The 24945-nt window shown below is 45.7% G+C and overlaps 1 protein-coding gene, 6 non-coding genes and 1 pseudogene across 8 annotated transcripts; 4 read left to right on the top strand and 4 right to left on the bottom strand.

Moving 5' to 3' along the window:
• The first annotated feature begins 300 nt into the window (after nucleotides 1-300).
• Nucleotides 301-373, top strand: TRNAK-UUU (transfer RNA lysine (anticodon UUU)). Its single transcript has one exon. It is a non-coding gene; the product is annotated as a tRNA-Lys (tRNA).
• A 545-nt stretch (nucleotides 374-918) lies between these two features.
• Nucleotides 919-990, top strand: TRNAQ-CUG (transfer RNA glutamine (anticodon CUG)). Its single transcript has one exon. It is a non-coding gene; the product is annotated as a tRNA-Gln (tRNA).
• A 580-nt stretch (nucleotides 991-1570) lies between these two features.
• On the bottom strand, nucleotides 1571-1652 carry TRNAL-UAG (transfer RNA leucine (anticodon UAG)). Its single transcript has one exon. It is a non-coding gene; the product is annotated as a tRNA-Leu (tRNA).
• Nucleotides 1653-2160: 508 nt separating this feature from the next.
• TRNAR-UCU (transfer RNA arginine (anticodon UCU)) lies at nucleotides 2161-2247 on the top strand. Its single transcript is given in 2 exon segments — nucleotides 2161-2197; nucleotides 2212-2247. It is a non-coding gene; the product is annotated as a tRNA-Arg (tRNA).
• Nucleotides 2216-5303, bottom strand: HES7 (hes family bHLH transcription factor 7). 2 transcript variants are annotated; one of them, XM_053570086.1, is made up of 4 exons: nucleotides 5239-5303; nucleotides 4241-4336; nucleotides 3558-3645; nucleotides 2216-3247 (listed from the first exon to the last, which is right to left on the bottom strand). In XM_053570086.1, the coding sequence occupies exons 1-4, from the start codon at nucleotides 5278-5280 to the stop codon at nucleotides 2796-2798; spliced, it is 678 nt and encodes a 225-aa protein (XP_053426061.1). In that variant the 5' UTR covers nucleotides 5281-5303; the 3' UTR covers nucleotides 2216-2795. The 2 variants fall into 2 exon arrangements, with proteins under 2 accessions (XP_053426061.1, XP_053426062.1); XM_053570087.1 differs by having other exon boundaries at nucleotides 2216-3268; nucleotides 3564-3645; nucleotides 5239-5280.
• Nucleotides 5304-7008: 1705 nt separating this feature from the next.
• TRNAG-GCC (transfer RNA glycine (anticodon GCC)) lies at nucleotides 7009-7079 on the top strand. Its single transcript has one exon. It is a non-coding gene; the product is annotated as a tRNA-Gly (tRNA).
• Nucleotides 7080-8482: 1403 nt separating this feature from the next.
• Nucleotides 8483-24945, bottom strand: part of LOC128571028 (uncharacterized) — a 17432-nt pseudogene continuing 969 nt past the window's right edge.
• Nucleotides 24612-24693, bottom strand: TRNAS-CGA (transfer RNA serine (anticodon CGA)). Its single transcript has one exon. It is a non-coding gene; the product is annotated as a tRNA-Ser (tRNA).

Below are 24945 nucleotides of genomic sequence, written 5' to 3'. Positions count from 1 at the left end.
AGCTGTAAAGAAAGCTTTCTGCGAGGTAATTCCCGTAGCCCGCAGCGGCCTCGCGCGGCCAATCCTGGCGCTGCACAATTCGAGCCTCCGAGATGCTCCCCAGCCCCAGCGCCCCAGCCTCGCCCCGGCCTTTGAAAGCGGCAAAGAAAGAAGCAATAGGCATCAGGTGGCTTCTCTGGCTTCCTACAGTCTGTGCCTGAAGTCTCGGAATAGGTATACACTATTCTCACTGTGTTTTGTCAATTTTGACGTCCCTGTATGCAAATCTCTTATAGATAAGAGAGCAAACTCTTGCTAGGAGCCCGGATAGCTCAGTCGGTAGAGCATCAGACTTTTAATCTGAGGGTCCAGGGTTCAAGTCCCTGTTCGGGCGTACTCCATTTTTTTAGAGTACAATAAACAGTTTTGCCCCTTCCTAATAAGACAATAGAAAATAATAACAAAAGCGGTTACACTGGCTTTATAAGTAAACGGTATTAAGGGGAAAATGGGTATTAAGGGGAAAAAAATCCAAAAGATGGAGTGTAGTGCGAAAGAAAATAGGAAAGAAAATACGTCATGTATTCCAGTTTAAATTTTCTAGTAGCCACATTAAAAAAGTAAAAAAAAGGAGAAATACAATTTAGTAATATACTTAACCCGATATTCCAAAGTCTTATTTTAATATGTGATTAATATTTTAAATTATTAATAAAATTGTGTCTTTTGTACGAATTATTCTACATGCAATGTATATAGAATCTGATAATGCATTTCTATTTATATACCGGGTCCTCGATAGAGGTGTCCACTATATTCCACAGCAGATTTTCTTTTGTTTCCCATTGTTTCTGTAAACAACGGGTGGATGGTAGTAAACAAGCAGAATAGAACAAAACAGTAATGAAAACAGTTTCTGAAAGAACTTCTCAGCGGAAAGGTTCCATGGTGTAATGGTTAGCACTCTGGACTCTGAATCCAGCGATCCGAGTTCAAATCTCGGTGGAACCTTTACATTTTAACCTTAATATTAAAATTTCATTAAAGGACATACTCTCTTTATGACCTGGGAACGTTTGAAAACCAAAAGCTAGCTACTCGGGAGGCTGAGGCAAGAGAATCGCGTAAGCCCGAGAGTTAGAGGTTGCTGTGAGCCGTGTGACGCCACGGCACTCTACCGGAGGGCGGTACAGTGAGACTCTGTCTCTACAAAAAAAAAAACAAAAAAAAAAAAAAAAAAAAAGAAAACCAAAAGCTAGTTACCACACTCATCCTTGAGCTTTCCGCACTGGGCAATAAGATCCTCTAGCACACCACCAGGAGGAAATGCAGTAAATCGTCTAAATATATTCATATATTCGAGGTTGTGCTAATTTTGAGTTGAAAATGTTATGAAGACATGTAGATTTCTTCTCTAGTTTCTATCCTGTCTTGATTTAAAGTTGAGATGCAGACGTACGATTTGTCTTGAAGACTAGTGAGAGGTAGGGGTGAAACCACTAGCAGGGGCTTTATAAAACTAAAGGAATTTACCAAATGACCTCTTGTGAAATAATTATTGGGTGCTTTTAAACTAAGAGAAAAACCTCTCTGGCAGCGGTGGGATTCGAACCCACGCCTCCGAAGAGACTGGAGCCTAAATCCAGCGCCTTAGACCGCTCGGCCACGCTACCTAACTGCGAACAAATCTTCCCTGTTCTCCTCCTAAGAGACTAGAAGGAAGAAGTGGGCCAAAGACGACAGAATCAAATTGATTGATGTCCTTTTCCCACATTTTTCAAACCAAGAATGGGAAACGGTGGAAACTCCAGACCACGTTAGCAGCAGATGATAGAACAAATAAACCAAAAGAAACAGACACACAGAAATTTACAACAAAAAATATTTATTTGGGTAGAACCACATTAGGGAGGGGGGTGCGCCTGAACTGGAAGCACACCCCAAGCAGGTAGCCGGAGCTCTGCATTCGCTCATATTTGGTTGTTTGCCCTCCCTGTTTTTGCGGGCCCTCATTTTCATCTGGCTTGCAAGCTTTGCGCCGGCTATTTCTATTTGTCTGGCTTCTGAGATCCAAACCTCACGCCCTTGACATGCCCTGCCCAATTCCTTCCTACCCTTTCCAAACCTGCCCATTTCCCATTCTACTACCTGTAAGCCACAGGATGCTAAGGCCCACCAGGTGGCTCTGTGGCGCAATGGATAGCGCATTGGACTTCTAGTGACGAAAAAGCGATTCAAAGGTTGTGGGTTCGAATCCCACCAGAGTCGATTTTATTTAAATTTTTTTCTTTCCTTTTTATCTGACTTTCCTCAAAGATCCTCCCCATCCCTTTTTCCCCTACCCTATCTGTTTTCCACCTGGTTTCAGTTCCAACCTCAGTCCCCGCTCTGCTCTCTTCTTTACTTACCTGTCTGCTCCGGAGCTTGGGCCACGGAGAGCAAGACTGGGAAGGGAAGGGAAAGTGGGCGTGGACGTCGAGATAAAGGCAGGCCCCTGGCTCGGGGACACACGGGGATTTAATAACCACTTTATTCCATGCACTAGGGACTCGTAAAGGAACTGGGACTCGGCGGAGAGCAAAGAGTGTACAGTCCTAGACGCAAGGAGGAGGGGGTCAGGGAAAAGGGACAAGAACCAGGGAAATATATATTTATATAGATACTCTAATATAGACCACATCTCACCCGCGCGCTGAGTCCGCGCGCCCCGCCGCCCTCCCCAATACCTCCTCGCCCGGACGCCCGGGTACCTCTGCTGCCCACGGGCTGGAGTCTCTACCCCACCCCCAGTCCCCGCCTCCACCCCCCACCACAGCTCAGGGCCAAGGTCTCCAGAAAGCGGTTGGCGGGAACGGCGGGGCCTTGGGCGCCCCGTCTTGTCTGTGAGGCGGCGGCGGCGGAGGCAGCAGTCCTGTGAGGGGCGCCGGCGCGCCGGAATCCCTGGCGCGGGCTGAGCAGAGGGATGGGGACCACGCGCAGCGCGGGCTAGGGGGGCCCTGGTGCACTGGGGGGCGCTGGTGCAGCGCGAGGCCTAGGGCGGGTGCGGCGGGATCAAGCGGTGGGCGCGGCGCTGGAGGCCTCGGATCTACCAGCTCCGGTCCGGGCAGCTTGGGGCGCAGGTAGCCGTGCAGCGCGGAGAAGAGCTGGGCGCGGGCGGCTGGGCTGGCGTCGTGCGCAAAGGCAGCCAAGCGAAGCAGGCACTCGCGGAAGCCGGACAAGTAGCAGCTGGCGAGCGCCTCGGCGTCCTGGGCTGGGGACCGGGGAACCCCTGGAGCCGCGGCGGCGGGTGCGGCGGGCAGGAGCACCGGCGGGCAGGGTAGGGACCAAGCAGGGGTGAGGGAAGGGACGCAGAGATACAGAGGCCGGACAGGCGCACAGAGACAGGAAACCAGATGGACCGAGAGAGAGAGAAAATGAGAGAGACAGAGACAGATACGCGCGGGTGTTATTAACCTCGCCTCGGAACAGAACCTGCCATTTCCCAAGCCCACCGTCTGCTGGGCCCGCCCAGTCTTCCCCACCCCGAGTCTCCTCTACTCCCCCCGCCCTCCCTCCGCTGCCCCACCCCCGCGCTGTACCCGGGGGCTCCACCCGGCTTCGCTCCCTCAAGTAGCCCACGGCGAACTCCAGTATTTCTGCTTTCTCCAGCTTCGGGTTCCGGAGGTTCTACAGACGGGAAGGGAGGGCGCAGAGACAGACAGGGGTGGGGAGAGAGGGGGAAAGTGGCAGGGGGAAGAAGGGAAGGACGGATGCGGGAGCTGGGGATGCCCCGGATATCATTTACCCGCGGCTTACAGAACGCGCGACCGAATGCGGAGCGGATGACCAAGGATGGTCATGCCCCACCCTGAGAGGAAACTGTCCAACCCGAAGGATGGACCCAATACCGGACAAGTGAGGAGGGGATTTGAAACAGCAACTCAGGGAGCGAAATTAACCACCTGACAGAACTGAAGCTGGCTGCTCAGAGGGGCGGTGGGAGAAGGGAAGGGTACCTTTAGAGACCCAAAGGATGAAACTAACGGGCCGTGGGAGTGAAATTTACAGATCCAGGCGTGAAACTTACAGACCCAGGGGGTGGTGTAGAAGATCGCGTTGTGGGAGCCAGAGGGGGTCTGGGATGGGATTCCAAGGGCGGGGCTGGGGGTCAGGATGCCTTAGGGCCAGGGTCACTGATCCAGCGTACATCCCCACCCCAGTGAGAAACCGTGGGACGTGGGAACCGGATGCCTGGGGGTCTGGGGCTGACAGAGGGACTGACCTGGTCCCGGGTCCGCTCTAGCAGGAGCAGCCTCAGCTCTTCCAGGCTGCGGTTGATGCGGTCCCGGCGCCGCTTCTCCACAAGCGGTTTCAGCATCTGCGACAAGCGGGAAAAGGAGAGCGGGCCCACCGGACCGATACTCAGCGCGGCCGCGCTGGCGTCCGGATCCCGCCACGGGGAGAGCCGGGATTCAACCCCTTCCCCGAGGCCCCCAGTTCGATCCCTTTCCGCACCACCCCCTCCTCTCCCAGCGCCCCTAGGGCCAGTTTCTGTAGCTCGCCTCCTCTCTCTCCCGGGTCTTCCGCATTCTCCTTTCTGAGATTCGTCCTCCCTCCTCCCCTCTCTGTGTCTCTCCTTCTCCTCTTTTTCTCTCTACGTCTCCGTCTCGTGCAGTCTCTCTCTGTCTCAGTGGAGAACTTTGAGGACCCTCTTTGCTCGCAAGCACGTGGGCCGCACGGTGTCGGGCTCAGAGCTGGGGGCCCTGAGTGTAGAAAGGGAGACACCTAGCGCGACCGCGCCTCTTCTTCTCCCTCAAATCCTTCTAGGCCATCGCCCTTCTCCACTGGTTCTCAAGTCTTACACTAGGACTCCGCCTCTGGAACCAAAGTCCCCGGGCCTTCTCCATAAGACCGCATTGGACCAGCTTCGCCTCACAGCCTGCATGGAGCGAGTGCCTATCTTCTTCTGTTTGTTCCCACCCTCCTCCCTTGGTTCCATCCCCTTGCTTATTATACTCAAACTCCAGCCCCCTCCCAGCCCTCCTGGCCGTCAGGTGCCGAGCCCCCATTGCCCAGGGCTGTAGACCTGTGCTTGCACTGCCCACTCTGGTATTGCTCTGACCCCGTCCTCTTCTTCATACTTTATAGCTTCCTCTACAGCTCCTGGCTTCTTGGGTCCCCAGGCTCCTCTCTCTTTCCACCCCTACGTTCCCAGGCTCTCCCCCGACCCACTATATACGGCCTTGGAGCCTCTGCTCCCTCCACCCTCCCGCCTCTCACCTTGGGGCCGTCCCTATTCTCAGTTCGATCCCAGGTGACCATTACTCCTCCGGACCCTGGTGTGGACCGTATCCCAGCTAGCCTGGAGCCTTATATCCCACGGGGCCAGGGTAGGAGGGATGGGACCCGGACCCGCCCCCTTCAGCACCCAGATTCCGCCGGCTAGGACCCCCGGCACGAGGCTCCCGGAAAGGGGAGGAGTGAAAGGGGGAAGGGAAGGAAAGGAATTGTCCTGGGAGTGTGGGAAGCGAGGGGCGAATGGACACTAACTAGTTTAGGGACCATAAGGCTGTGTAAGGAGGCGGGACCCAGCTGGAGGGAGGAGGCTATTAGGGGCAGAGGGAGATTAGGTTATTTGGGACAGAACTCATTTAAGGATGAAGTTCTGAGTTTCCCCAGAATTGAAGCTTTCTGGGAGGCTCACTGTACCCTCACTATCTCTGAAATAAAAGTTAGCACCCCTAAGTCCCCCCCCCCATGAATTTTACATATCTTTCCCAACTTCTACTCAGAATAGGCAGCAAGCCGCGCGTGTTGAGTGGATCTGCCTCACTTAAGAAGTGTTCCGCCAGGAAGTAGAAGAGCCACTCTGCTCTTTGTCAGTTCGATACAAGTCTCCTAACATCTGCAGGCTCACTGTGCTATGGGCACTGGTCTAGGCTGAAAGGTCCACACTGAGACATGCCATAGAGACCCAGCTTATCCAGCAGCACCATCTAGTGTGGAAATGAGGTGTCATCAAGTAGCTATCACAGCAGAGTGAAATAGATGCTCCGGGAAAAAGAGTCTCCTTGAGGGTGGCTGGACTGAGGTGGGGAACTGAGGGAACTTAAAGAAGAGGAAGCAAGTCTTCGAAACATAGGAATGAATGAAGAGATCTTTCCACTTAAAGTACAACTATTTTATTCAAAATTGATCATAGGAGATTCAGAATTATGGCAGATGGGGCATCTCACACAAGTATGCCCACTGGATGTCTCTGAAGGCCCTTTGGAATTGCGAGGGGGCAGGGAGCAGGGAGTATTCCTAAAGGGACAAGAAAGGATACAAAAATAGGACCAACACCCACCTGAAACCAAGAGCATGGCTCTCTGCAGAATGATGCCTGCATACTCAGAGGCTTCAGGACTAAGTGCTGGAGAAAATAAATCAAACATTGAAAGGCATGGCAAGACTGCCGAGGACAAGGACACAGAAGGACAGGGTTACAGACCGAGACGGAAGATCGCTGTGAAGTCAGAGACAAGTACGGTTTTCTCTAAACACTCCCAGAGGCCCTCCACACCTTGGGTTGGTGTTTCTTTTTTCTTTCTTTCTTTATTTTTTTCACGGAGCCTGCCTTGCCAAAGCCCCAGCCCAGAGGGGCACAGACCTTGAGAGAGGGGATCCGGTTTGGGATCAGGGCCCCCCCCAACATCCCACCTTCCCCTACCTTGGCCAAATGGGAGAGCAAATGTGTGGCACTAGCAGCCCCCGATGCCCCCCTCCTTGGGAACCTGGGCTCAGGCTGAGTTTTTGTCACCTGCACGCGAGGCTTGGGGGCCGGAGCTGTTCGCACCCGGGTGTGGGGCCGCCCCTGACCATATGGGGCGCTTTTATGGCCCGGTGGCCGGATCCCGCCGCGGGAGGAAGGATGGCCTGGCGTTCCACCTACGTTTGTCTTTAGAAGCCAGGCCTTCCTTGAGGCACTGCTCTACGCTACCGGTTTGGCTAGTTCCATCGCAACCTCTTACATATTCAGCTTGAACAACGGAAGGACTTTTGCTAGTTGCATTGGTGGTTCAGTGGTAGAATTCTCGCCTGCCACGCGGGAGGCCCGGGTTCGATTCCCGGCCAATGCAGTTTGTCATTTTCTTCCTCCCCCAAAAGGGCATGTTAAATTCGACGACCTAGTGTTTTTCCTATGTTTTCTTTGAGGATTTTTATTGTTTCATGCCTTAAATTTAAGTCCTTTATCCATCGTGAATCAATTTTTGTGAGTGGGGAAAGGTGTGGGTCCAGTTTCAGTCTTTTACATGTAGATATCCAGTTCTCCCAACACCATTTATTGAATAGGGAGTCTTTCCCCCAAGGTAAGTTCTTGTTTGGTTTATCGAAGATTAGGTGGTTGTAAGATGTTAGTTTCATTTCTTGGTTTTCAGTTCGATTCCAAGTGTCTATGTCTCTGTTTTTGTGCCAGTACCATGCTGTCTTGACCACTATGGCTTTGTAGTACAGACTAAAATCTGGTATGCTGATGCCCCCAGCTTTATTTTTATTACTAAGAACTGCCTTAGCTATACGGGTTTTTTTCCGGTTCCATACAAAACGCAGAATCATTTTTTCCAAATCTTGAAAGTACGATGTAGGTACTTTGATCCTGCAATCCCATTACTGGGCATCTACCCAGAAGGAAAAAAATCCTTTTATCATAAGGACACTTGTACTAGACTGTTTATTGCAGCTCAATTTACAATCGCCAAAATGTGGAAACAGCCTAAATGCCCACCAACCCAGGAATGGATTAACAAGCTGTGGTATATGTATACCATGGAATACTATTCAGCCATTAAAAAAAATGGAGACTTTACATCCTTCGTATTAACCTGGATGGAAGTGGAAGACATTATTCTTAGTAAAGCATCACAAGAATGGAGAAGCATGAATCCTATGTACTCAATCTTGATATGAGGACAATTAATGACAATTAAGGTTATGGGGGGGAAGCAGAAAGAGGGATGGAGGGAGGGGGTGGGGCCTTAGTGTGTGTCACCCTTTATGGGGGCAAGACATGATTGCAAGAGGGACTTTACCTAACAATTGCAATCAGTGTAACTGGCTTATTGTACCCTCAATGAATCCCCAACAATAAAAAAAAAAAAAGAAAAAAAAATTTGACGACCTAAGAAGCATCTTGGTTTAAACATTTCTACTAAATATTAAATTTAGCTTTTTGACGATCCCAGAATTTGAAGCCCCAGACCTAGATCCTTATTCCTCATGTCCTCAAACTCCCCTCCTCCCAGCCTGGGGGTCTTACTGCCTCCACACCCCTCACTCCGCCCCCAACCCGCACCTCCATGGGCGTGACCCTGAGAAAGGACACGACACTCGGATCCCTGCCCCGGGGGGTCTCCCGGCCCTCCACGGCGGGGAGGGGTCGGGTCTCTCCGCCCTACACACTCTAAATGCCTTGCTCTTTGCATTTCGTTTCTTCCGTCTCTTGCTTTCTGTTCTCTCTGAATCACCCTTCCTTTTCTTAAGTTCATGGATCTGGCTGGGCCTTCCTGGACTCGCTGTCTTTCCGTGTTTCCCTCAAGGAGACTCTTGGCGTGTCTCTCTCTGTACCTCTCCTGTTCTTTCCAGGTCTCTTAGCGACTTCGGTTCTGTGTCTCTCTGAGTCTTCAGTTGTCTTGTCCCTCAGCATCTCTGATTCTGGGTCTCTCCGGTCTCCCAGCATCTGCGTCTCCGCATCTGAATTGTCGTCTCTCCGGGTCTCTGTCGCCTCCCGGGTCTCTGCGCTCCCACGTTCCTGCCATCCCCTGGGAAGCTCGCTTACACCTCCAAGTTTCAGACACCTCTCCTCCCCGCCCCTTCCCGGCTGCTTTGATCCCGCACGCGTCAGGCCGGCGGGAGGGCTGGCGGGCTCACAGCCACCTGCCGCGGCCGCTTGTGGGAGGGGGCGGGGGCGGCCCGGGTCTACTGGACCCGCCGCTCTGGCTTTCTGCTCTCTTCCGGCGTATTCTGCCTCCCTCCACGCCCCTCCTCTTGGCACAGTCTCCAGCCGCTGCCAGGGCTTCTGTGGGCCAGGGTCTCTGGTGTGCGGAGTCTAGATCTCCGTCTTTATCTGTCTCGGAGTCTCTGTAACTCACCCCAGGTCTGTGTCTCTGTCTCCTTCGCCTATCCGCTTCTTCTCTGGTTGGGTTTGGATTTCCGTGATTGTCATTGACTGCCAATACTCTCTTCTCATCTCTAAACCGTGACAGTGGCCCTCAGAAGGAAATTGTAAAACAATCTGGGCATCTATACGTCTGCGAGTGCAGCTGCTGTATATATTTGTTCAGCTGGTCTTTCTGGAACGCCTCCTGTGTGCCAAGTATCATTAGGCATTGGAAACACTTGGAGTCTGGGGTATCCTGAAGCTTACCTCAGAGGTGGGAAAGAAGAGAAAATAACTAAGAAAGCAGAAAATAATAAAGTTCCAGATGGTTATAAGACTGTGGGAAGAAAACAAAGATACAAAAAAAAAAAAAAAACCGGTTGTGACAATGACTTGAACGTGAAGCGCCACTTATTCTGGGCGATCAGAAGCTGTCTCTATGAATAGGTGACATTGTGAACCCAGGGCAGCCAGCAGTCAGGAGTCCCGATAAAAGGAAGAGCAAGCACAAAGACTTATAGGCAGGAAAGACCTTTGCTGCTGGGAGCTGCAGAAAGAGGATCAGGGTGCCCGGGATGGAAAATTGGAAGAAAGGCAGAGATTACATGGGAGAGGAAGGAATGGCCCATTCCACAAGGCCTTGAAGACTCCAGAAAGACTTTGGATTTTAGACTGGGGAAGCTAGCAAGGGATTTTCACTAGGAAAGTTGTATTTCCGATTTATGTTTTAAAAGATCACTTTGGCTGCTATGCAGAGAATGGAAGCAAAGAGTTTACTTGGGGAGCTGAAACAGTCTTCCAGTCAAGACATGATGTTGGCTGGTACTGAGGTGGTGGCGGTGGGGAGAGAACATGAATGGGTTACTTCTAGGTCGCTGACTTAAGTACAGTCATGTGTCACTTAATGATGGGAACAGGGTCTTAAAAATGTGCTGTTAGTGGTGCCAACATCATTGAGTGTGCTTAATCAAACCTAGATGTTATAGTCTACTTAGGCTAAATGGCATACCCCATTTCTCCGAGGGTACAAAACTACACAGCATTTCACTGTTGAATTATTGTAAACAATTGCAACACAATGGTAAGTATTTGTGTACTTAAACATAGAAAATGTAGAGGCCCTGGCAGAGGATCGCTGGAGGACTGGAGCTGAGACCAGCCTGGGCAATATCTGCAGACAACCTGCCCACACTCCACCCTATCTCTACAAAAAAAAACTTTTACAGAATTTAAAGCATGAAGGTGTCCACTCTAGGTTTTAGCTACTCCAGAGGCTGAGGCAGGAGGATCATTTGAGGCTGTAGTGAGTTAGGATCACACCATTGCACTCTAGCCTGGGTGACAGAGTGAGACTGTATCTGTTAAAAAAAGAAAAAGAAAAAGGAAGGGAGGGAGGGAGGGAGGGAGACAGAGAGAAGGAAGGAAGGAAGGAAGGAAGGAAGGAAGGAAGGAAGGAAGGAAGGAAGGAAGGAAAGAAGGAAGGAAGGAAAGAAAGACAGGAAAGAAAGGAAAGAAAGAGAGAAAAGAAGGAAAGAAAGAAACTCACAGTAACCTCAAACTCCTGGGCTCAACTCTCAGCCCCCCAAGTAGCTGGGACCACGGGAGCCCTGCTTACTCTTGCTCAAGCTGGTCTAGAACTCCTGAGCCCAAGCAATCTGCCTTTCTTGCCCTCCCAAAGTCCTAGGATTATAGGTGTGAGCCACCATGCCTGGCAAAATGATACTTTAAATGTTCTCACCACAAAAAAAATTTTAGTCTAAGTGGAATGGAAAGCCAGTGGAAAATTATCATTAGGAAAGTTATATTCCTAATGAATATAACTTTATATATTAAAATTACACATTAGGCTCGGTGCCTGTAGCTCAAGTGGCTAAGGTACCAACCACATACACCAGAGCTGGTGGGTTCGAATCCAGCCCCAGGCTGCCAAACAACAATGATGGCTGCAACCAAAAAATAGCCAGCCATTGTGGCGGGCACCTGTAGTCCCAGCTACTTGGGAGGCGGAGGCAGGAGAATCACTTAAGCCCAGGAGTTGGAGGTTGCTGTGAGCTGTGATGGCAGGGCACTCTACCCAGGGCAACAGCTTGAGGCTCTATCTCAAAAAAAAACAAAATTACACATCAATTAGCTTGACTTATTCATTCCGCAATCATACATTACATATGAGTATATACAATTATCTGTCAAGATTTTTTTTTTTTTTGAGACAGAGTTTCACTTTGTCGACCTCAGTAGAGTGCTATGGCATCATAGCTCACAGCAACTTCAAACTCTTGGCTCAAGAGATTCACTTGCCTCAGCCTCCCAAGTAGCTGGGACTACAGGTGCCCACCACATGCCCGGCTATTTTTTTTTTCATTTTTTTGCACTTTTATTTAAGCCAGGCACAATGCCATGATCTTTTTGTATGGTGCCTACTTGAATGCTTTCCACTGTCTTATGAGATGGGAACTACCAGTTACACATACCACTTTTAAAATAAGGTTGCTGAGAGTTAGAAGGAATAAGTAACACTTATAGTTACTTAGTACTAGTAATTTTTTTTACATATACATGTGTTTATTAGATTTCCAATTTTGCCTTTACAGAATTAAAAAGGCTTAAAATTTAATAACAATAACAATGTTTAAGATAAGGACTAGAAACAAAAACCTCGTAAAGAACAAACGACAATAAATACATTCAGAAAAGAAATCAGATGATTGCTAAATCGAAATATTAAGCAATAATAATAATAATAATAATAATGCAAAGAAAGTAACATTCACATTGTCAGATAAGAGTATGTCTATTATAGAATGCTTTGACTCTGGGGTTCAGTATGGAGTCATCAGTTAACTTCTTATTATTATTTTTTCCCCAAAATCTCAAAAAATAGACAACCAATATTTATAAATAAAAGTAAAAGATAATTTTAAAAAACAGATCATGCCAAATCTTATAGACAATAGAAAAAGAAGAAATACTTCAAAATCATTCTACTTAATCTGGATATACCTGATATTAAAATTGGAGAAAATATATCATTATAAAGGGGAAATTACAAACATATTTCACTTATAAATGAGGATGCAATATCCTAAACAACATATTAACAAGTTGAATTAAAAATTAATGTTTAAGCAATGTACTTTGGTCAAAATTAAATCCAATTTATGTGTGAATTAGTCACTATTTTCTTTTCTTTTCCTTGCCCACACCCCCTCCCTCCTTCTCTGTCTGGTCTCCCCTTCCCCTGTGCCCTACCATGTCATTAATTGTCATTAAATGCCTCATATCAAAGTTGTATACATAGGATTCATGCTTCTCCATTCCTGTGATACTTCACTAAGAATAATGTGTTCCACCTCCATCCAGGTTAGTACAAATGCTGCAAAATCTCCATTTTTTGATGGCTGAATAATATTCCATGGTATACATATACCACAGCTTGCCAATCCATTCATGGGTTGAAGGACGTTTAGGCTGTTTCCACATTTTAGCAATTGTAAATTGGGGTGTAATAAATAGTCTAGTACAAGTATCTTTATAATAAAAGGTTTTTTTTTTTTTCCTTCTGGATAGAAGCCCAGTAATGGGATTGCAGGATCAAACGGGAGGTCTAGGTGAAGTTCTTTAAGGTTTCTCCATACTTCCTTCCAAAAAGGTTGTATTAGTTTGCAGTCCCACCAGCAGGGTAAAAGTGTTCCTTTCTCTCCACATCTGCGCCAGCATCTGCAGTTTTGAGATTTTGTTATATAGGCCATTCTCGCTGGGGTTAGATGATATCTCAGGGTGGTTTTAATTTGCATTTCTTTAATAATTAGGGATGATGAGCATGTTTTCATGTGCTTGGTAGCCATTCGTCTGTTGTCTGTAGAGAAGATTCTATTCATCTCTCTTTCCCATTGATGTATGGGATTGTTGGTTTTTTTCTTGTGGATTAATTGAAGTTCTGTATAGATCCTAGTTATTAAGCCTTTGTCAGATTCAAAATATAAAAATATCCTTTCCCATTGAGTAGGTTGTCTATTTGCCTTGGTTGTAGTCTCCTTGGCTGTACAGAAGCTTTTCAGTTTAATTAAATTCCATTTGTTTATTATTGCCGTTGTTGCTATTGCCATGGCATTCTTCCTCATAAAGTCTTTCCCCAGGCCGATATCTTCCAGTGTTTTTCCTATTCTTTCTTTGAGGATTTTTATCATTTCATGCCTTAAATTTTAAGTCATTTATCCATCTCTAATCAATTTTTGTGAGTGGAGAAAGGTGCGGGTCCAGTTTCAGTCTTTTACATGTAGATACCCAATTCTCCCAGCACCATTTATTGAATAGGAAGACTTTCCCCCAGTGGATGCTCTTGTTTGGTTCATCGAAGATTAGGTGGCTATAAGTTGTTGGTTTCATTTCCAAGTTTTCTATTTGATTCCAAATGTCTATGTCTCTATTTTTGTGCCAATGCCATGCTGTCTTGAACACTATGGACTTGTAATACAGCTTAAAATGTGGTATGGTGATACCCCTAGCTTTGTTTTTATTACTAAGAACTGCCTTAGCTATATGGGTTTTTTTCTGGTTCCATACAAAATGAAGAATCATTTTTTCCAAGTCTTGAAAGCATAATGTTGGTATTTTAATAGAGATGGCATTGAATCAGTAAATTGCTCTGAGAAGTATAGACTTTTTTTTTTTTTTTTTTTTTTTTTTGCAGTTTTTGGCTGAGGCTGGCTTTGAACACACCACCTCTGGCATATGGGCTTGGTGCCCTACTCCTTTGAGCCACATGAGCTCCGGGAACTTTAGACATTTTTAACAATGTTGATTCTTCCCACCCATGAGCATGGTATGTTCTTCAATTTGTTAATGTCCTTTATTTCCTTTCTTAGAGTTTCATAGTTTTCTTTATAGAGGTCCTTCATCTCTTTTGATAGGTATATTCCTAAGTATTTCATTTTCTTTTGGGCTATGGTGAAGGGAATTGTATCCTTAATTAACCTCTCATCTTGGCTGTTGTTGGCGTATACAAAGGCAACTGACTTGTGCACATTGATTGTATATTCTGAGACATTACTATATTTTTTGATGACTTCCAAAAGTCTTGTGGTTGAGTCTTTAGGGGTCCCTAAGTGTAAGAGCATATCATCAGCAAAAAGGGAGAGTGACCTCCTCTGCACCCATTTGGGTGCCCTTTATTTTCTTGTCTTATCTAATTGTATTGGCTAGAACTTCCAGCACTATGTTGAATAGTTATGGTAACAGAGGACAACATTGTCTGGTTCCAGTTCTAAGAGGAAAAGCTTTCAGTTTTACTCCATTCAGTAAAATATTAGCTGTGGGTTTGTCATAGCTTCAATTAGTTTGAGAAATCTACCATCTATGCCTATACTCCTCAGTGTTCTAATTAGAAAAGGATGCTGGATTTTATCGAATGCTTTTTCTGCATCTATTGAAAGGATCATATAGTATTTGGTTTTACTTCTGTTAATATGGTGGATAACGTTTATGGACTTGTGTATGTTAAACCAGACTTGCATCCCTGGGATGAAACCTACTTGATCATGATGTATGACTTTTTGATGATAAGCTGTAATCTATTGGCTAAGATTTTTTTTACTGTTTTGCCCACATTTTAGGTCTGTTACACAGATCCTAAAAGGCAATAGTTAATTTATTTGAACATTTATGTAGCAGGAACCAGGTAACATATTTGACTGACAGAGTTCATTGAATTCCCATAAGCATCAAGATGTAATGAAGAACCTCAATCTCAGAGAGGTCAAGCAACCTTCCCAATACTACAAAGCTGCTGGTGGGAGAGTTAGGACTCAAATCCAGGTGCATTTGCCACCAAAGTCCAGGCTATTCATCAGTGAGTTAAACTACACAAGCAGTTTGCAACAGTTAAGTTGAACAAACCTAGTCCCTCTAGAAATGTTTACTCTTTCACAAAATGAGTATGGCTTTTAATTTAGATTATGTCCATATCTAAGTTTTTTTTTTTTAGAGACAGAGTCTCATTTTATTGCCCTCGGTCGAGTGCCAGGGGGTCACAGCTCACAGCAACCTCCAGTTCTTGGGCTTAGGCGATTCTCTTGCCTCAGCCTCCCAAGCAGCTGGGACCACAGGCATCTGTCACAATGCCGGGCTATTTTTTTGTTGCAGTTTGGCCAGGGCCAAGTTTGAACCCACCACCTTCGGAGCCAGCAAGCACCCTACTCACTGAGCCACAGGTGCCACCCCATATCTAAAATTTTATGATATGACTTACTCAACTGAGTATCACCGGGTCTTTTCAGACACCTCCACAGAGCTTTCAGGATGTGAATACCCTGTGCATAGCAAACCTTCTGTAACTTCACCTCTCCACCTTTCAAAGGGGAACTGACACATGGAGCCATTTTCAGGGCTCACTCATTCCAACATGGAATTCCCAAGTCCCATCCCACAGCAAAGGAACCTCAAACCCGATGCCATCCAGGAAGGACTCCAAATGACTGCCCTTGCCTTGTATAGGGTGATGTTCGAAGCATGTGGAAAGTGCAGTGTGGCCACAAACAGATGGACATAGTCACTGTTCAGACCACTCTCGTAAATATTCTCTGCGATGATCTTGCTGACAAAATTTTGCCAGTGCCTGTCCACCCGTGCAGGGAGAGGATGAGAGGTTTCTTGGGCTTTGGGTTGTTTATGAAACCAGACACAGCATTTAAGATGATCTTCTTTGCAAGATGCTGTCCAAAGAGCTTGTCGTCCAGATCCTTCTGCAGCGCCTGCCGGCTGAAGCTCCGCTTCTGGCCGCAGCACTGAGTGAAGAGGCAGTAGAGGCACGGGTAGATGTAGCCGGTGAGGACGCCGGCCAGGGCCAGGCCCAGACTGATGGGCTCCACCGCCGGCACCACCAAAGGTGCCAGCAGCAGCAGGCCCAGCGCAGCCCGGGGCCAGCTTCATACTCGGACCCATATTGGCTAAGATTTTGTTGAGAATTTTTGCATCTATATTCATTAGTGAAATTGGTATGAAATTCTCCTTTTTAGTCTTTTCCTGGTTTTCGTATCAGGGTGATGTTTGCTTCATAGAACGTGTTGGGGAAGATTCCTTCCTCCTCAATCTTTTGGAATAATTTCTGCAATATAGGAATAAGCTCTTCTTTAATGGTTTGATAGAATTCTGGTGTGAAGCCATCTAGACCAGGGCATTTTTTTGTTGGGAGATTTTTGGTTGTTTCTTTAATCTCAGTGCTTGAAATTTGTCTGTTTAGGAGCTCTATTTCATCTGGGCTAAGTCTAGGGAGAGGGTGTGATTCCAATACTGATCCATTTCCTTCACATTGTCAATTTTCTGGGCATAGAGTTTCTGGTAGTATTCAGAGATGATCTCTTATATCTCTGTGGCATTAGTTGTTATTTCCCCTTTATAATTTCTGATTGAGGTTACTAGAGATTTTACTCTTTTATTTCTAGTTAGTCTGGCCAAAGGCTTATCTATTTTATTTATTTTTTCAAAAAACCAATTCCTTGTTTCATTAATTTTCTGAATGATTCTTTTGTTTTCAATTTCATTGATCTCTGATTTAATTTTGGATATTTCTTTTCTTCATGCCTGGCTATTTTTAGAGACAGAGTCTTGCTGTCACTCAGGCTGGTCTCCCACTCCTGAGCTCAAGAGATTGCTGCCTCGGCCTACCCAGCGTGCTAGGATCACAGGCGTGAGCCACCTTGCCCAGTATTTGTCCATTTTAAATAATCAATAAGTGGGTATTTTTGTTTTTCCTGACCCAGTATCCAACAAGAATAAATAAAATTTTGAAAAGAAGAGAGCAATCACTCTAAGTTGCCAAGAGGTCAAGCAAGGCATAGGCAGAGAAGCAACCATCTAATATGGCTCTTGTAGGTCATGAAAGACCGAGAGGAGAATGACTTCTGTGCTTGTGCCACTTGAGTGGGTTCAAGTGAGAATGATACATGAAGGCAAGTAGTGGCTATAGACAACCTGGACATGTTTTGCTATGACTAGGGAACAAAAAAATGTGTGGCAGCTAGGAGCACAGAAAGTAGAAGAGTGTTGCTAGAGTAAGTTTGACACTGATGGGAACAGCCAAGCCCTGGGGTGGGGGTTGGGGGGCTGGACCAGTGCCAGGTGCAGATATCAACCCCAGCAGTAGGGAAAACCCTTTTCCCATGTGAGGTGGGGAGAAGGGTGGGGATGGGTTGGTTTGTAGGAAGCATGACCCACCCTCTTTCTCCAAGAACAATGGAGCAATCTCATTGTTGAAGTAGGGAGTGCTACAGGTCCTTTGAGGAGAAAGGTGTAAAATGTTCATTTTGAATAGGATTAAGAGTTTGAGATGTGGGATCAAGCATTTTCATCAGAGGCCAATTCACCATAAAACTAGGGAAGTTTGGGAGCCCTCACATACACAAGAGGGCCCTGGCACAGGGCCATATGCTTCTGTAAAATTTGCAAACTTTAGAACTTTTCACTGCAAGTGGTAAAAACTAGGTTTTTTTTTTTTTTTTTTTTTTTTTTTTTGTCCTCAGGCTGCTCCCTTGTCACAGTCTCCCCCTGGTACTGAAGTGACTGTGGGCATTTTGGGGATCCAGTTATGGGGAAGGTAAGTTGGAGACACATGAGATATGGAGTTTCATGGGATGTGTTTAGGTGATGTGCAGTCACTTCCACATATAGTGAAGTCATCCCAGTCATTTGGTGTAGGAATGGCTTGCAGGGACGCTCCTGACCCCTACACCCAGTCATCAGACTTTGTGCTGTGTGGGTGCAGGGCCAGAGGGCACATGGGATATGAATGTATCCAGTGATTGCACAATGAGTACATAGAAGTACATAGAAAAGAAACAAGATTGGAACCAGAGCCAGGAGCTAGTTTGAGGAAAGTACTATAGAGGTGCACAGTCAGTTCATTAATACAAATCCCTGTGAGTTATTTTTCCAGACATCATGGCATTTGTCAGCTTTTTCAATTTGCAAGTTGTAATCTCTCATTTCACTCTAAACATTACTGTTTAGGCTTGGTGCCTGTAGCTCAGTGGTTAAGACGCCAGCCACATACATAGGGGTTGGCAGGTTCAAACGCGGCTGGAGCCTACTAAACAACAATGACAACCACAACAAAAAGGTGTTGTAGCAGGTACCTGTAGTCCCAGCTACTTGAGGCTGAGGCAAGAGAATCACTTCAGCCCAAGAGTTTGAGGTTGCTGTGAGCTGTGACACCATAGCACTCTACCGAGGGCGACATACTAAGACTCTGTCTCAAAAAAATAAATATATAAATAAAAACTAAATATATATATATATATTACTTTTTATACCTAATTTTTTTTCTTAAAATACCCTCGCCCAAGAAAAACACCCCTACAGTTCTCCCAGTGAGATTAGTTGGGCAGGCTATGTGATTTTCTCCAGCTTACTCCTCCAGTGCAGATGTGGCCTGTGAGGATGTCCCCCACATCTATCCTGAATGTGTCTGTGGCTAACAGTGTAAATGAGGGTCTGTCTCTATATGTTTTGCTAGCCTCTGTGTCAGCATGAGCTGTGTCTGTGTGCGTTTGTGGCTATGTCCATGCCTATCGTGGCCTAATGGTGTGTGTATGACAGATGACTTCTTCCTGACTGTCTTCTCAGGCAATAGGACACATTGGGAATTGGGGGATGGAAGTTCATGTCCCACACGTGCTAGGACTTAGGGAGGTAGAGTGTGGAAGGAGACAACACAAAAGGTAAAGTGTCTCAGCTACCCTTACCCCTGCTGTGACATCTCTGCAGGGCTGGGTTCCCAGGCTCAGCTCCTCCCTCTTCAAAGGGAGGCTAGCTTCCTGTGATCCCCTGGGTTGGAAGTGGGGAAGGTAAGGGTTGGGGGTTGAGAAGCAGAAGTACCAGGCCTGGGGGTCCAAAGGAAGAACCAGGATGGAAGATCCAGGTCCTGCCTCCCTCAGTTTGCCTTGGGAAGCAAAACTAAAGAAAAGAGAGGGACCCTGGCAAGAAAAAAGGAGAAGGAACACTGAGGCTGGGCATTGTGGCTCAGGCCTATAATCCCAGCACTTTGGAAAGTGGAGGCCGGGTGGGGGTGGGGCAGAAAGAATGTCTTGAGGCCAGAAGTTTGAGGTTGGGGGGAGCTATGAGCCCACCAACCTAGGCCACAGAGCAAGGCTGTGTGGGGCATACTGTGGCCCCAACTCTCTTCTACTTTTCTAGGCCTTGGGGATATAGCACCAAACAAAACAGACAATGGTCTCTGCCTTATGGGTTATATGTTCTTATGGGAGAAACAGTGAATGTGTTTTATCCAAAACATAACATTTGATGGATGATATGATAAAGAAAAATAAAACAGAGGAGAGCGAAATTGTAATTTATTTTATTTTATTTTTGAGACAGAGTTGCAATTTGTAGCCCTTGGTAGAGTGCTGTGTCATAGCTCACAGCAACCTCAAACTCTTGAGCTCAAGAAGTCCTCCTGCCTCAGCCTCCCAAGTAGCTGGGACTACAAGCACCCACAATGCCCATCTATTTTCAGAGACAGGGTCTCTTACTCAGGCTGGTCTTGAACTCCTGAGCTCCGGCAATCCACCCATCTCAGCCTCCAAAATTGTAATTTTAGATGTTACCATCACAGGAGGAATCAGGTGGCTGATTCCTCCTCTGCAGTGTGTGGTGCACACTGAGGTGCAATTCTACCTTGAGAAGGTGAAATTTAATTGGTGACGGGGCAGATTACAGGAAACCTGAGGAAGAACATTCTAGGCAAAGAGAACTGCTAGCGTGAAGGCCTTGAGGTGGCAGTATGCCCAGATTGTCAAAGAAACAGAGAGCAGCAAATGGGATGGCAAGGCTGGGTAGAAGGTAGCCAGTTTGGAGGCTGCGGGGGAAGCACCCCAGCAGAACCATCTAGGTTATTATAAGGTCTGTGATGAGAGGAGAGCTTTTCTTCTACAGTGTGGCCATAAAGTTCATTGCACACTATTTTAAATTGCACATGAGCTTTATGGCCACCCTGTATGTGTCTCTGTGTGTGTGTATGTATATATATATATATATATTTTTTTTTTTTTTTTAATTTCATTTTGTTTGGGGAACTTTTAATTTTTATACAATTTCAAACTTTCCACAAAGTTGCAAGGACTTCTTGTAAACTCTTCTCAGGTCTAGTAATTGTTACATTTGCCCTAATTGCTTTACCATTTCTCTTCAAATATTACATAGTTGTGAATGTGTTGTAAATATTTGTTTTCTAAACTATTTAGGGCTGAAATGGAAATATTAAGCTCTTTTGCCCTTAGCTACTCAGTGTGTGTTTCCTGAGACTAAGGATATTTGTAGCATAATGGTATACATAATGGTACTATTATCAAAATCAGACTATTTAAATTAAAATTATATTCTTACTTAAGAAACAATCCGGGTGGCGCCTGTGGCACGAAGGAGTAAGGCACCGGTCCCATCAGAGGTGGCAGGTTCAAACCCAGCCCTGGCCAAAAAAAAAAAAAAAAAAAAGAAACAATCCACATAGGCCATCACATGTTGCATTTAATTGTTATGTGTCTTCGGGCTTATTTATCTATTTATCTTCTTTCTTTCTTTCTTTCTTTTTTATTTATTTCTTTTGAGACAATTTCACTTTGTTGCCCTGGGTAGAGTGCTCTGGTGTCACAGCTCACAGTAACTTCAAACTCTTGGGCTCAAGTGATTCTCTTGCCTCAGCCTCCCTAGTAGCTGAGACTTCTGGGCTATGGTCTCAAACTCCTGAGCTCAGGCAATCCACCAGCCTCAGCCTCCCAGAGTGCTAGGATTACAGGCGTGAGCCACCATACACTGCAGCTATCTACTCATCGTCAAGGCAGGATCTCAGTTTGTTGCCCCATCATAGCTCACTGTGCCCTGTAATTTCTGGGCTCAAGTGATCTTCCTGTTTCAGCATTCTAGTAACCAGTACTACAGGTTCACACTGTCACACGCAGTTAATTTTTTGTTTGTTTGTTTGTTTTGAGACAGAGTCTCAACCTGTCACCCCAGGCAGAGTGCCGTGGGTCACAACTCACAGCAACCTCAAACTCTTGGGCTCAAGCAATTCTCTTGCCTCAGCCTCCCAAATAGCTGGGACTACAGGCGTCCTCCACAATGCCTGGCAATTTGTTGTTGTTGTTGCACTTGTCATTATTGTTTTAGCTGGCTCAGGCCGGGTTCAAATCCACCAGCCTTGGTGTATGTGGCCAGCACCCTATTGTAGCTGCCCCAGCTAATATTTTTATATTTTGTAGAGATAGGGTCTCTTTATGTTGCCCAAGCTGATCTCCAACTCCTAGGCTCAAATGATCCTCCTGCTTTGGCCTCCCAAAGTACCGGGTTCACAGGCACCTGGCTCAGCCCTCAGCCTGATTTAATCTAGAAGAATCTTTCTTTGTTGTTTTAGACCTTGATGGTTTTGGAGAATTCAGGATAATTATTCTATGGAATGTCCTTCAGTTTGGTTTGTCTGATGTTTCTTCATAGTTAGATCTAAGCTATTTAGGTCAAACATCTTTTTGCCAGGAACATTAGCACAGGGGTGATACCATGTTCTCATCGTGTCACATCGAAGACACGTCAGTTTGTCCCAATACTCAGATATTGACCTCAATCACATGGTTAAAATGGTGTTCACCAGGTTTCTCCACTGTAAAACTATTATTTCCCTTTAGTAATTAAAATGCAACTTGTAGGAAGATATTTTAAGCTTCTTTGCCAGTTATTCCTCATCACAAGTTGCCGTCTAATTTAGCATCTATTGTTGATTTCTGACTCTAGCACTGCTTCTGTTTGCTGTAGTGAAGCACTGTCCCTCCTCGACCCTATTTATTTATTCATGTTTATATTGGTATGAACTTTGGATTTTTATTTTATTCAATGTAACATATCTATTGCAATCATTATTTAATCTTCAAATTATCTCAGATTTAGCCAATGGGACTAAATCTTTGGCTTCAGCCCTTAAACTGCTGTATCTTTTTGATATTACCCTTTCTCTTTGAGTATTTCTTTACTTGCTGGTGCAACAAAGTGTTCCAAGATCGTCTTGTAATTCCCCATCCCCAGTCTTGGCATCAGCCTCTTCTGTAAGGATCTTTGTTTCATTTTAGTAGAGAATGATATTTAGTAACCAAGATCTGGGCGCTTGGTGTGCTTGTCACTACCAGTGTATCGTTACCTCTAGGCTAGCTCAGTGAACGGAACTAGAAAGCAGAGCGCTGTGGCTCACACCTGTAATCCTAGCACTCTGGGAGACCTAAGAAGGCAAATTGTTTGAGCTCAGGAGTTGGGACCAGCCTGAGCAAGAGTGAGACACACACTCCCCTCTCTAAAAATAGCCTGGTATTGTGGTGGTCCTGTAGTCCCAGCTACTAGGGAGGCTGAAGCAAGAGAAGCCCAAGAGTTTGAGGTTGCTATGAGCTATGACACCATGGCACTCTAACAAAGGTGTCAAAGTGAAACTCTCTCAAAAAAAAAAAAAAAAGAAAAGAAAAATAGGCTAGAAAATATATGTATGTGTATACATATATTACAAAATAGGCTAGAAAATATATGTATGTGTATAAATGTATACTTTGTATACATTTGAATTAAAAAACATGAATTCATATTGATACCGCCACTGGAAAATTTCAAAGAGAGGAACAGTAGGTTCTGATTTATGTAGTAAATAGATCGCTCTGCTCAGTGCATTGACAGTAGACTGTAAAAGAACTAGGAAATAAATTTAGGGTAATTTAGAGGATATTGCAATAGTCTAGATGAAAGACAAAGGTGGCTTGGACCAGAGTGTAGTGGTGAAGGTAGTGACAAGTTGTCAAATTTTTGGCATATTTTAAATAGAAAATTGCTGACTGGAGTGTGAAAGAAAGAGAATAATTGAGGATGATTCTAAGTTATTTTTTTTTATTGTTGTTTTGTTTTGTTTTGCAGTTTCTGGTCCGGGCTGGGTTTGAAATCATCACCTCCAGCATAGGGGGATGTGCCCTACTCCTTTGAGCCACAGGCGCCACCAATTCTAAGGTTTTTTGTCTAATCAACTGAAGGATGAAATTTCCATTTGCTGAGATGGAAGACTACAGGTTTGGGGGAGAAGACCAGAAGTGTGGCTTACACATTTTAGGTTTGTGGTCCCTACTAGATACCCAAGTAGAGATGATAATTAGGCCATAGGACATAAGCATCTGTAATTCAGGGAAGAGTTCTGGAGCTAGAGATAAAAAAAATTGGGATGTATTAATGTATTTCTTGGTATTTAAAGCCATAAAACTGGAGATAAATGAGGTGATGAGACAGGTATAGAAAAGAAGAGCTTGGAAAATTGAGCGTTGGAAGTAGAAGGAATATTAGAAGGGTGCAATCTCCTAGAAAGCAAGTAAAGCAAGTGTTTCTAAGAGGGGAGAGTAGGCCTTTGTGCCAACTGCAGCTAAGTAGTGGTCAATGAATTTATCAATATGACGATTGTTTTGTTTTGTTTGTTTTTGGCAATCTTACCAACAGCAGCTTTGATGGGGGAGGGGCGCCTGATTGCAGGGTTCAAAGGAGAATGGGAAGATGGAATTGGAGACAGAGTATAAGAAGCCTGTAATCCCAGCACTCTGGGAGGTCAGGAGTTTGAGAACAGCCTGAGCAAAAGTGAGACCCTCTCTACGAAAAATAGTGGGGGGAAAGTGTATATAGATACTTTTTCCATATATATACATATATATATGAAAAATTATCCAAGCATCTGAGGCAAAAGGATATCTTAAGCCCAAGAGTTTGAGGTTCCTGTGAGCTATGATGACGCCACCACACTCTATCCAAGGCAACAGAGACTTTGTCTCAGAAAAAAATAAAATATTTTGTTCTGCTTGCTGCAGAGGGGAACAGAGAAATTAAGTGGTAGCTGGAGGAGTGCGTGGGGTCAAGATAGTGTGTTTTGTCTTGCTTGTTCTAGACTGGGAGAAACGAGTGTTTGTAGGCTGATAAGAAAAATCAAGTAGAAAGGGAAACTGATATTATAGGAAAAAGCAGTGTCCTTGAGCAGGCCAGAGGGATGAGAAATCTGATAAATGTTAGGGGTGGCTGTATATAGAAGCGTTCATCAACACACAGTAATGATGAAAAGGAAGAGTAGGTAGATGAAATCATGAATGTCGGTGGGAAACTCCTTGGAATGCTTTATTTTCTCAGTGAAAGCAAGTAAAGCTGAGAAAGGAAAAGGATTTGTGGTTTGAGGTGAGAGAAGGAATGAAATAGTTGTATAAGAGAGTAGGAAGAGGATGGATTAAGGAAATGTAATAAAAATTGCTGAATAGCACTAAGGAACCACCGGAGTTTGGTCGAGTTAATAATTGAAATTGTCAGTAAAAAGGCTCTTGCAAATCGGCAGGAGTCTGAGGGTCGCGAGAGGGCGCTCACGGGCTGGTCCCAGGAGGCTGAGTTCCGGAGATCCTCAGTGGGGGTTTCCTCACAGGAAGACAGGGCTAGAAAACAAACTGCTGCTCAACAATATTCTACCAAAATCTACCAACGCTGTGAGCAGGATTCGAACCTGCGCGGGGAGACCCCATTGGATTTCGAGTCCAACGCCTTAACCACTCGGCCATCACAGCCGCGTGCGGCCTGGGGCCTGCGCAACTATAGCTGCCTATTAACGTGCCCGACTTCTGATTCCGCCCCTCTGCCGCGAGACAAATGCGCGCGTGCGCCTCGGCTTCAGGGCCCTAGCCAAGCCTTCCCTGCCGCAGCAGTCTGCAGCCTTGTTGGAGCGGCGGGTTTTCGGCTGTCTGCATCCCCAGCACAGAAAGGACCCAACAAAACGAGTCTAAATCCACTTTCCCGTAATTTTGAGGGCAGACCTTAGG

Source organism: Nycticebus coucang, chromosome 18 (assembly GCF_027406575.1).
Source record: "Nycticebus coucang isolate mNycCou1 chromosome 18, mNycCou1.pri, whole genome shotgun sequence".
In the NCBI taxonomy this organism is placed as follows: domain Eukaryota; kingdom Metazoa; phylum Chordata; class Mammalia; order Primates; family Lorisidae; genus Nycticebus; species Nycticebus coucang.
This window is presented reverse-complemented; position numbering and strand designations above follow the sequence as displayed.